The 12,918-nt window shown below is 36.5% G+C and overlaps 1 protein-coding gene across 2 annotated transcripts in view; it reads left to right on the top strand.

The window, feature by feature from the left end:
* The window catches only part of PLCH1 (phospholipase C eta 1), a 202,184-nt gene that overhangs the window by 48,089 nt on the left and 141,177 nt on the right, over positions 1 to 12,918 (top strand). The window contains exon 1 of one of the 2 annotated variants that reach the window (XM_081025260.1): positions 451 to 789. The exons of the other annotated variant lie outside the window; for it this stretch is intronic. Coding sequence (XP_080881386.1) covers positions 747 to 789 — 43 coding nt within the window. The 5' untranslated portion in view covers positions 451 to 746. Of the gene's footprint in view, positions 1 to 450; positions 790 to 12,918 lie in introns of those variants that run through there. 2 annotated transcript variants of the gene reach the window in all.

A 12,918-nucleotide genomic window follows, 5' to 3' on the forward strand; every position in this document is an offset into this window, starting at 1 on the left:
CTATGTTTGTATGTGGAGTAAGGACGAAAATCAAGGAGAAGCTTCCACACTGCCAGTAAATATGTGTTTACATGACTGATACAAACATAGTGTACGGTGTAGAGGCCCACGTGTGGCTTATTTTTTAATTGATTGCTTTTGCCTCACTTGGAGTGATGTTTGCTTCAGAGAGTGTGTGTGTGTGTGTGTGTGTCTGTGTGCGTGTGCTTATGCGTGTCTCTGTGTGTGTGCATGTTCATTTTTTGTATTCAGCCTGCGTCACTACCAGGGCAAAATCAGTGCTTTCTCAATGGTCTCTGTAGGTGAGGAGGGTGTCGTTAATGGTTAAAGACCTACACTTCCCAGACATTAAATGTGCACAAAGCCTCGAGGGCTTTAAGCGCGGCACTAAGCATGCATATCTCATACCTAAAGTAGCCACAGCGCCTGCATTCCCACAATAGCGGCAGCCCTGAGCAGATGCTTCCAGTGTTCTTATCTGGCTGTGCTTTTTTTTTTTCCACTTTGGGACAAAGTTCTATAATCATAGCTCATGGATTTATTTTCTTCACACTATAAAGCCTGAATTTTGAAGATGTCATCATGCTATGCAGGGTAGCGTGAGCCAAGTTCTTGGGGCTGCTAAGGATTTATTTGCTTTTTTTTTTTTTCCTTTTCCTTTTTTGAGATGTGTATCAGGAAAAGGCTTTGCCTTTAGAGAGAAATTTTACTGCTCTTGCCAATAATGTGTAACAGTATTAAATTTAATGGCAGACCTTGAAGTGTATAAAAACTTAAGTCCAGAAAAAGGTAAGAGTCACACTACTAATTTTAAGGTAAGTGTAATAGTTCTAGTAAAAGATGGTATGCATTTCTTATTTTATGTCATGTTTAGTTAAGTTAAAGATTTCTCTGACCCTTGACAACATATTTGAGAATATTATATTTCAATATGAGATGAAAAGGTAGCTAAGTATTTTTGACTAGGCAAAAGAGTTTTTCTTTTTTCTTGCAAATGTGTACTTTTATAATGATAAAATTTGCATGCTGATGAGTTGGAAGTGTGTTATTATAATAAAGCAGTCAGTGAGAAAACCATTTGCATTCTTAGTTTCAAGTCAAGGATACAGACATTCTTAAAAATTTTGTCTGACACTTATAAGCAGTGGGTTTTAATTTGAACATTGTCAAGTCTTATTCAGTTTGAATAACGATGGATAAAGCTTTGTTTTCAACTTTTCACAAGAATCTGGACAGAATAATTCCCAATTTGTATCATAGAGAGTCATGTTTAATAATTATAATTATTTCTATAATTATATATTATATGTGTCTAATTAGCTTTCTAAAATGAAATGGCATAGTATTCAGCATAGATAAAATGGAGGCAGAACATGTGTCATGTTTTTAGAGCCTATCTGTGAGCTCCAGTAGCGTGAGAGAAACATTTTAAAGTATGAGTTAGGAGATCAGAAATTTAAAATATTTGGAGATTGTTTTTGAATTATAAGAAAGGTTGCTTCCTGCTCAGAGAGAATAAATGATACGTCAAGAAATGTCTTCTAAACTTATCTTCAGACTGAAATGGTTCTGTCATTTCAGATTATTCATGTACATCTATGTACTCAAATGTAACTTGACCCCATCAAGGCTGGCCCTGAGAGCCTGTCCTGAGATTATTGCTCATTTGTGGCAGCCATTTCCATGTGTCATGTTCACAGGACCAGCATCCATGCTTGCTTTTTATTTATAACATAAGTTAGACCATGATTGAAACTTCCCAGGTATAACTGAGTTTTCTAAGCCTTGGAGGGACCTTTTATACAGAAATAAGGTTGAATTTGGTTTACTCGATGCGCAGTTTGTTGGAAGGATTTTCCATTTAGAGTTTTGTCTTTTAATATGTTTAGAAACTCTTTTGTATGCTCAATGTGGGAGTAAACTGTATTGCATAGCATACTATCAGGATTGTCTTGCCTTGCACGTCATGAAAGTACTGATGAAAATGACTTCTATTTCACCATATAAAGTAATCTCTAAGATTAAAATTAAAATTAAATTTTAACCATTATGGAAATTTTAGTGACTTTATGTCATGTAAGCTTTTAAAGTTGACAAATGAAAGGCGTCTTGTTTCAAGGTAGATGTCTTCACATACAGAAGGTCTTATTAGAGATTTTTTAAAAAAGTGGTATATATTTTATATTTTCAATAGAGTTTCAATTATTTATTTTAATGGTTTATTTTGCTGTGTGAAAAATTTCCTTTACTAACTGTCCATCTTGGTATTAAAATCATCTTAGTGGGTAGCAAGACAATTTTAAAATAAATCTTTTTTTCTGAATTCCAGATCAGTTGTAAGTGGAACATCTGAAATTATACAGATCATTTCAGAGTATGTAAAATTAATAGATTCTGAATTCTCATGAAATCTGAGTTGTTATTAAACAGTAATGTTAGAGGAAGTGGTTTCAATTGATGGGCATACAAAGTTGAAAAATGTTCATTCACAACCAGGAAGACCAAAGAGAAGAAACCTGAGTTTTGAGGGTATATCCTTAATCTTAAAACTGTACATTAAGTATAAGACTCATGTCCTCTCCTGCATTTGGTATTTATGCATATACTTAGGAAATTATTATTATTATTAGCCTCAAAATTTTAATATAATGTGTTAAGCCTCCCAGTTAGAAGTCATCTTAGTGATTCTTAAAACAATCAATCCTAAATTTGTAAGAGACTTGAACTGCCACAAAAAAACAGAGGTCAGAGCAAGCTGTAGGCATCTAAAGCAAGTGCTTTTATAATCTTATGTCTATGAACCCCAACGTCCTTTTTAACAACAAGACATTATAACTAGTTTCTTGCTTACTTCACAAGGTTGTTACAAGAATCCCTGGTATGGTTCCAGGGATGGCATTTATTTAGAAGATGGATGGAAAAGAACCACAGAGGTGTAAAATAGTGTAATCATAGAAATAAGGATCATGCACATTTCATCTACTTAATTGAAAAGAAACGGTATTTGTTCTGGAGTGCAAATACAAAGCGCTTTGACACAGAAACTTGGTAGCATCTGCTACTAATTTCGCCCTTGGCTCAGTATAACCTACATCCTAGCAGTGTGCGTGCTGTGTCTGAGTGCTTTGTGGAAGGGCTGATGTCAATGTAGCAGCGAGTCCTCGATTTCTAGAGCAGGGAGAAAGCACAGCAATCTCACTCTATTTTACAGGAGAAAAAAATGTAGACTGCATGATTTTCTCAAAGGCATGAAATATATCTATGTGTGGCAGAATCAAGCCTTCCAGTTCCCAGATCAATGATGGTTAAACCTGCTCTTTTCAATCATATAGGTTTTTGCTCTTAGGAAATGCTAAACATTTAGATATTTGTGATTTCTCTTGTCATGCCATCTGAATTCTTTTTACAAGGCCATTTTTAGGGAGGGGAATATTGAGAGTTTCTTATGATCTTTAACTGCTAATAATTGATACAGTCAAGGATATATTGAATGCTTTATATACCTACAAGATGCTCATTGTGGACATAAAGATGAATAAAAGTATTAACCTCCTTTTTAGTAACTCATGGTATAGTGCAAAGACATGCTTATCGCTGATGAAGGTGGCCCTGTCATAGATGAGACTTCCAGTGGTATCTTGAGCATGGTGAAGTCAGCCAAAGATTTCTGGAGGTGACATTTGAACCGAGACTTGATGAATATGAAGGATTATATCAGGTAGATAAGCAAAGACTGAAGACGAAGAAGTAGGCAAGAGCCAGGTGGATAATAAAGACCTCATAATCCAGGTGAAGAAATTTGGACATTATTTTTAAACAGCAGTAGGTTTTAAGCTGGGGAGAGATTAATCTGATTTGAATTTCAGAACGATCTCTTTGACAACAGTTTAGAGACTGAGGGGAGTCACGAGGTTCTAGTGAGGGAGACCAGAAGGCTGATTGATGCAGGAAATGGTGAGAATACCATGGTCTCAACTCAAGTTTCTTAGCTTAGATCTTTCCTGAGAAAACACTGGACTCGCACGTTCGCATTAGTATCTTTTGCTCCTGATCAAAACTGCCCTAGAATTCACACTTATTCTTCCCCTGCACACGTTTTTTTTTAATCCAGTCACTGTCTCATCTTTGGGATAAATCAGCTACAAGTATGTAGTTGCCTGATAGGAAATTTAATATTTCTACTCTTACTCAGTTTGTGACCTCTTGTCCATTAGACAGGATTGTGCCTAATTATGAGTATGTCTGGCCTTCTTTTACAGAGAACAAAAAGTCATTTCCCTAGGAAGCTCAGAGGACCCCAAATCAACCTTTTTTAGGACATTGATTTGCGTGTTGTCATGTTGCTTTCATAGTCAGTCCAAATATAACATTAGAGTAGGAAGGTCAGTGGCCATTTCTTCACATAAGACATCGAGTCCTTCTTTTCAGGAACATAGTAGGATTCACCATATTTTACGTCTTCTTTTATGTCAGTAAAGATTTAGAGTTTTCTTTATGTAGGTTTATTTGTGTGGTTTTAGTTGGTATTGTGAATTGGTTTTTTCCAGTTACCTTTTCTTATTTTTAAAAATAATTGAAAAATTTAAACACAGTATTATAGAAAAACTAGTACAGAAAATATGGTTCCCTTTCTTAGCCTTCTTCACCTCTTTCTTAAATAAACTACCTTTAACTCTTTGTATCCTTTTTGTAGGGTTTTACTGTTACTTTCATGTCTCTAAATGATGTCCTTATATTACTACCTGTGATTTTTCAATTTTTGATATTATCTATTGATTTTATTCTATAGTGGATGAGGAATTAGCTCACACCGCCACCCCCACGTCTCTTTCAGTTACTTTATTGGTTACTTTTGTGACTTCAACAATTCACTTACACTTGTTCCCTGCTCTGCCAAATAGAAGTTATCTAGTGACCTTAGTTAGCGTTCCCTTTTATCAACCCTTTCTCTCACTATCACTCCTAACTTCTATTGTATATAATAATTTCCCCATTTTTCTGTACTCATAATTACTTCTTCCATGTTTCAATCATAGGTTGATTTTAAAAGATAAATATCAATTAGCAAAGTTTACGTACTATGACAACATAAAATCATGTTATTGTGACTATGTAAATGTTCAGTAGAGCTAAGTAATCGCCTAAGTTAATTGTAATTTAGGACACTGCTTCAGAAAATGATGCCTGAGAAAAAGGATAGATTCTGGAGATTTCTATACCAGATGAAGGCATCAAATTCATTAGAAAAAAATGAGTGGCTGATGATAATTTTGACAACTAGCAATCTTCAGCATAACTGAACAAGGCATGTATAGTTGTTACCTCCATCTTGGGGATGAGGAATTAGAGACACAGGGAGAGATAAATAAATAGCCTAGGTCATACTGTAAGTGGTAGAGCTGACATTTGAATCCTATTGGCAAGCTTTGGACCCTGGACTTGTAGTCATGTTCCCTGTCTTGGTGATATTGTTACTTTCTTGGGGGTGGTAAGATGTATAGGCAGGAAACAATTAACAGCCTTCTTCATAAAAAATTCTCTATCATCTCTATAAGGACATCTCAGTTTAACTTCTCCTACTTTCTGCATATTCCTTTTCCCAGCCCACAGGTTGGCCTGAAGTTTCCTTGAGTAAGTAGGTCTGCAGTTGAGTAATTCCTGAGAGACAGAAAGAAGAGAGGTGTGGTAGGTTACTCAGGATTTGCTGTAGGGAAGCGGTGGGGTAAGAATGGTTATAGTGGGACCAGATCACACGAGGCTTTTGACATCCTGAAGAGCTGGGGCTGGATTTAATGAAGAAGGGGAAAAGATGGTAAGCTTTGCTGTGAATGGGTGATAGAAAATTGGTATTTTAAGAAAAAGTAGTGGTATTTTAGAAAAAAGGAGTGACATTGTAGGAAATAAGAGTGGTATATTAGGAAAAGTGCCGAGAAGAATTACTTCAACAATAAAAGATAAAGTGTCCTGCAATCTACTTGAGAAATCAAAGGCATGAACCCTCGTCATTGAGTTTTTGACAAATGATCCATTACTATCTCTAATTAGTTGTCAACAAAACAGAAGCTACCGCATGAGCTAGAGTTACTTCAGCTGTCTCTTTGAAGGTGAGTGATTGTTTCTATTGATCTGTTTAAAGAATAAGTCATGGTTGTAGATGTGTGTAACATAAGGTTTTCGTCTAATTCAGTGACCTGTAGCTTCTTGTTTTTCTTTAAAATCGACATCAGTATCGTCTGTTTTTACAGGGAGGGTATGAAAAGATACAACTTGAGAGAATATACAAGCGGGGCAACTGAGACATCCCTGCTCCCACCCCCCTCCCACTAGATGTAGATATAAAATCAGGAGAAAGGAAGATGAGATAAAAGCTCTGAAGGACAATTGTGTTACTGTCTTTTTATAATTCCTCTTGGCACATTTTTCCCTCGTCTATAAGTTCATCCATCATCATCTCTGTCCTTTTCCTTTGTTTCATTTTGAATGTCCAAAGTTATACTGATGATGGTTTTTTTAAAAAAATCAAGTGCTATTGATGTATATAACTAAATGGAATTTCTCCTTGCCTTTCTCACTCCTCAGATATAATCGTGGTGGATATTTTGGTATGTGCATTTACATCCTTCCAGGAGTGTGTGTACGTGTGTATATGTGTGTGCACACAGATACAGGCAGGAGTCACATCAATAGTGAAGGTCCCATAGGAGACTACATTTTTGTGATGAACAAGGAGAATGAAAAATATAAATTGTGTGGACCATTCCATAACCCCACCTTCCGGTTTCTATTTGTTGAGCCTCAGTATGAACATGAGATAGGACCTCAGCTATTATTTATTTAGTTATTATTGTTTAGTTACTAAGTTGGACTTAGTACCTAAATGCCTCTCGTGTAGTGAGCATTCTCCTGATATTGAGGTTTTAAGATTATTTTATACTTTCTTTATACATATATACGTATATATACGTATATATACATATATACGTATATATACGTATATATACATATATACATATATACATATACATATATGTATTTTCTCAGGTTCTCATTAATGTTTTGAAAAATGAAAACGTCAGAAAATCAACTAGAAAAATGAGTGAAGGCAGGCGTGAGAACATAATAAATAGGAATATATAAATTTTGGTGGTGGAGGTGGGGAGGAAGAGAGATCATGTTTTAAATTTCTTATTTACCACTTAATTTTCATTTTAAAGAATTTGGCTGGCCAGTCTTCTTCTTATTTGATCATGGAGCATAGTCATTCTGAACTTTATTTCATATTCTCTCACTATTTACTTACTTGTTTCCTGTCTCAAATTTATTCCTTTTTTCCCCTCCGAAGAAGTCATGACTGGAAGCAAAATATAGACAAATGAGCAAAGGAAGAATTCAATGAAGAATGAATCTGTTTCATTTTTATGTTTGTATTTTTACTTTTCCTACTCTGCTCACTCACTCTTCTGTTGGTTGTGATTTCTCCTCCACAAACTCTTCCTTTTTGTTTTTTATGCTTCCTTGCCCTAGTTTATCCTTTCCTTTTTTTCCTAGAAATAAAATTTAGAATACTTTTTATTTATAAAGCCACGCACAAGTCCATGAAAATAAGAATCAGTGGTTGGTATTACTCTGGCTCTGACAGGAGTTAGCTGTAAGACTTTGGAGCAGTTGCCTACCCTTTGTGTTGGGCTAAGGGATTTTCTTAAGAAGCTTTCAATGGCTTTTCTTATTCTAAGTTCAGATAAGTGTCAATAAGAACAAAAACAAAGCAACACAAATATTGGCAGGCCTGGCAGAAGTCCTGAGGATGTGGAGAGCAACAAACTTATGAAAGCAACAAACTGATGAAAGTTCTAAAATTGTTGGCTCTAAGTGAAAATAGTGTTACTAGGCCCTGGTTAACATTCCCCTTGTAATCACTGGGTGCTTACGACCCTTATTTGAAGAGAGCATTCAGTCACTGCATTTAGAAAAGGTGGTGAGAAAATTGGCATATGATAACGGATATTAGGAGAATGGAAAATGGGTTCCTAAGGGACAGGTCAAGATTAAGTAACTGGATATATTTCTTGATTAAACCATCCAGCTTTATTATTCTGTGGGTTCTAGGTATTATTTGCCTTTTCCTTCTTTTGTAATTTCTTCATTTGCCTAATATGTGTGGTGTTTTTCATGCAGTTGTTTTATTGTGCTACTTATTTACACTATATTCATTTATTCTTGTCTTCTGGGCACGATTCTTAAGTTTACACTCCTTTTTTCAATTTCTTTAATTTCGTATTTACTCAAAACATCATTTACCATCTTGTTCTTTTATTCATGTTTCTGGGACCTTTCCCATTCTCATTTGTAACCCATTCTGTGTTTTTACATTATGATTTCTTTGGGTTTTTTTTTTTTTTCCATCCCAAACTGAGAGAAAAGTGACCCTGGTGGCAGGGAAGTTCTAATCCAGGATTTCTCCACTGCTTTGTCACAGGGGGGATGTGAATATGGGATATGGAATAAGACAGAAGCAAAGACAAAAGTTCTAACAGCAGCTTAGCTTTTAGGCAACCACCTAGGCCAATTTCTCTGGCACTCATTTTCCTCATTAAAGAAAACATGGATTCTGTGCGTTTTGAAGAGTTGTGAGGAGTAAGTAAGCTGGTGTGTATAACAAGTCTTGCCCAGCGCTTGGTACATAGGCATTCAGTAAATGTTACACCTTCCCCTTAATAATACATGCCTGCTCATTTTAGTATCTTCCTCATGCACCTCTTCTGTGTTCCGTCCCTTCCTTTCTTGCAGGCTAGGCAACCTATCGCAGTTTTCTATTTGTATTTTTCCTCTGATCCTCCTCATGTACTTATCCTTTTACCTACCGTGTTTCCCCCCAAATAAGACCTAGCCGAACAATCAGCTCTAATGCGTCTTTTGGAGTAAAAATTAATATAAGACCCGGTATCATATTATGTTATGTTTTGTTATGTAAGATCGGATCTTATATTACAGTAAAGTAAGACTGGGTCTCATATTAATTTTTGCTCCAAAAGACGCATTAGAGCTGATTGTCCGGTTAGGTGTTATTTTCGAAGAAATATGGTAGCTACTATAGAACCAAACCAAAAATAAGTCAAACATATGACGAAGGTGTGGAAAGAAAAATCTAAGGAAGCAGTGAGTTAAATCCTTAGCTTATTTTAATTAACAAGACAGCTTTTATTTCGAGTACTACATAAATGCAGAAACAGATTACCTACTCGATTCTGATAATCACAGCCTACCCACATTACTCAGTATCCCTTGAAAAGAATTAATATTTGATTATTTATGCTGACTTCTTCCAAAAAGACTTCCAAAAAGACTTCTTCTGAGTCTTTCGATCTATGTCACTCTGCTTCTAGTCATTTAGACCAATTGAATAAACTAAGGACACTGTCACCTTACTAAAGATAACTCCTAATGTTATGTGTTTAGGATCTCACATGGAACAGAGAGGATGTTTTAAAAAATGTATGAGGAAAAGGACTAAAAAATTGTTTAACTGTTATCAAAAATTAAAAAAAGAGATAGGTTCCCCCCACCCCCCCTTACGTAATTGGCAAAGGATTAAAAAAAAAAAAAGATATTCAGTGTCAGCAGAGGTGTGGGAAAATGGGCAATTTTATACACGGTTAGTGGGAATCTGAATTAGTATCTCTGGAGGGCAGTTTGACAGCAGCTTTGGCTCAGCAGCTTTACTTTCAGAAACCAGTCCTGTAAAAGTATTTGCTCATTTGCACCAAGGTATAGCAATAAGAATGTTTATTGCAGTAATTTTTTTTTGTAATAGCAAGGAAAGGATAACAACCTAAAATGTAGATATCAACACTAGTAGATAACTAACTTTTTCAAAAATGATAACACGTTTATATCATGGGAACAAGGCAGCTAGTCACAAGGATGTGACAATCTATGTTGATTGACAATTGACAGGAGAAGGTGCCCATGGTTACAGTCAGTGGAAAATACCACATTCTTTAATGCCTAAATGTATGTGCATATAAAAAAGGTAAAATAAGCTCAGGAGTTTATGCCTCAAAATAGTGATACTGGTTATCTTTGACTATGGGATCCTGTATAGTTTATTTTCTTTTCACTTCTGCATACATTTGTACCTGGCATAGTCAGACAATTAAGTTCGCGAACTTCCTACCGTGCACTTACATGGTGGAAAGTTCCCAAACTTAATTGTATGACTTTCGTTGTTACATGTATAATCAGAAAAAAACCCCAAATCTATTTAAAAATCAGGTTACATAAGGAACTATTTTTTGCTTGCTCACAGCTCTGTTCTAATTATGCCAGTTCTTTCCTGAGATGCTTGAGGTGGTCTCACTGCCTCCAGCCTCGTCTTCCTCTGGTTGGGTGTGCTAATGGCAGGTCTAGTTGCTGCCTCTTGCTCTCTACAAGTCTTTTTTATTCAGTGTTGTTATACAAGTTCTTTCCCGATGCTCATCTTTACTGCCTCTCCTCCCACTGCTTTGCCAGCTTACTATCTAAGTATTTAGAATAGTTTGTTGTTTCTTGAAGGCACCCCTTCCCCTATCTGAAATATCATCTCTTCTGCCTCATCAGCCTGGTAAATTCATCCTTTACATCTCTGCTATAACGGAATACAAACAACACTGGACCTGGACAGAGACTGTATTAATTAAGGTAATGTTAGCTGCTGTAACAGATAAAGCTCCGTATCTCAGGATTAATACAAGTTTCTTGCTGCTTTCACAGTGTAATGCAGATGTTCTTGGTTGGGTGGCTTTTTTCTAGATGTGTTGATTCAGGGACTCAGGCTCCTTCTATCTTGTGGTTCTGCTGTTGGCAACATGTGACTCACAAGGTTATCTACTCTAGGGGTGTCTCCTTTACAGCCAACTGAAAGGGGTAAAGAAAATAGAGAATCATGTATAGGTAATTTTTATGAGGAACTGTTAAGGGGCAAGGACTAAATTCTACTGGCCAGAACCCAAACACATGGTCATACCTAACTGCAAAGGAGTCTGGGAAGTGTAGTCTGGTGTGTGCCCTGGAGGAAGAGGAAGTGACTTTTTGTGAACACATATTAATCTCTGCTTTTTAGGTAGAAGCTGAAATCTTAGTTCTACCCCCAACTGTGGGATTACTGAAAGTTCTTTAATTTATGTGAGCTTTACTTTTCTCACGTGTAGAATTAGAAAAATAAGACCTATCCACTACAAAGAGTTAAGGATTAAATGTTGAGTCATCGTACATGAAATAGCTTTATTATTTCTAAAATGTTACACAAACACAAGGGGAAGCTTTCATTAACATCTCAGTGTTTTGCATTAAGAAAACATATGTACCTGACTCATGGATTATACCAGGAATTGGCAAATTTACATCCTGCGGGCCAAACCTGGCCAGCTTCCTGTCTTTGTCAATAAAGCTTTATCGGAACACTCATGTTCAATAGTTTATACATTTTCTAAGGTTGTTTTTGTACTATATTCAAAGTTGAGTGATTGTCACAGAGACTGTGGCCCACAAATCCCAAAACATTTACTATCTGGCTTTTTACAGAAAAAGTTTACCAACTTTTGGAATAGACTGTGAATACCTGAGATCTTATTCATTTGACATTTAGGACAGTGTCTGAGATATAGCAGATGCTCAGAGAATCTTTACTGAGGGGCTGAAAAAAATTTTGGAGCCCTGTAGTTCAGAAATTAGGCAGCTGGGAAGCAATTTCAGTAGCAAAGATGCCTGAGCACCACAGTGGCTGAACACCCTAGGGTCTTTTGCTTTCTTTGAATAGCCAAATAGCCAAGATAATCAGGCTCCCTGAGTTCAGTTCCAGCTGAAGCCCCTCTACTGTTTTTTTCTGAACATAAGCAAATGCCCCCTTCTCATCACTGTAATTGGTAACAGTCATCAAAATGTTTACGATGCATCACTATTCAACTCATTTTGAACATGAAGTGAATAATTATTGCAGAGAGTAAAAGAGTAAAGGACAGTTGATTGAGGAATGCTTTGATATTATTAGTGCCTGTCGCCTTAATTTTAGCTTCTGCTTGTTGCATAGCCTGACTTTTGCTAGTTTGAAGATATCATAGCCTGATCAAAGGCAGTGCAAACTTGATAGTAACTCTTTTCCTCTAATGAGGCAAATGAGAGTTTGTATCAGCCAATCAGGACAAATTCAGCATTGAGCATGTGGAAATATTAAGCTAGATGATAGATGTCAGCTCCACAAACTTCCCCTCTATGGACTGCCTAGTAGCTGTTATGAATCACACATTGGGCTAGGTGTCAAGGGGAGTAGGATAAATAGGCCGTAGCCCTTGCTTGAGGCACATGCAGCTTAGGGGGAGAAGATGCAAAAGGAATGGGCAGATCCCCTCTTACCTTTGAGAGAGGGAGAACTTTGTTGGGAGATTTTTTAAAAAAAACATTACTATCTGGAGGAGCAGTCTCTTCAACTGGGATAATCAGTAGGTTGAATACCTGGCTGCTTATAGAAAGTGGGGGAATGGGCCAGAAGAGGAAAGGGGGTGGGGAGAGAGCAAAAGTTTTCAGCAGTGAGTTAATGATAGAACTGGATCAAGATTTACTTCTCCATGCATAGTCTTAGTTACCCAAATCTAACCAAGGCACTTGTCTAACTTGATTAAATCACCCGTTATAAGAGAGGTGTTTTTACAGCTATGCTTAGCAGATACATTTTTGCAGCGTTCTCTTTCGTATTTTTGTTTTGAGCAGTTAGATTTTTAAAAAGTGCAAAACCACAAGGTATATCCATAGAAAACCTTTGTAGAATGTAGTCATTGAAAATATGAGGATAATTACATATAGATATATGTAAGTATTGTCATGGGATGTGCAGTACAGCATAGGGAATATCGTCAGTGGTATTGTAACAGCCATATACGATGTCAG

Source organism: Rhinolophus hipposideros, assembly GCF_964194185.1.
Source record: "Rhinolophus hipposideros genome assembly, chromosome: 2".
NCBI classification, from domain to species: domain Eukaryota; kingdom Metazoa; phylum Chordata; class Mammalia; order Chiroptera; family Rhinolophidae; genus Rhinolophus; species Rhinolophus hipposideros.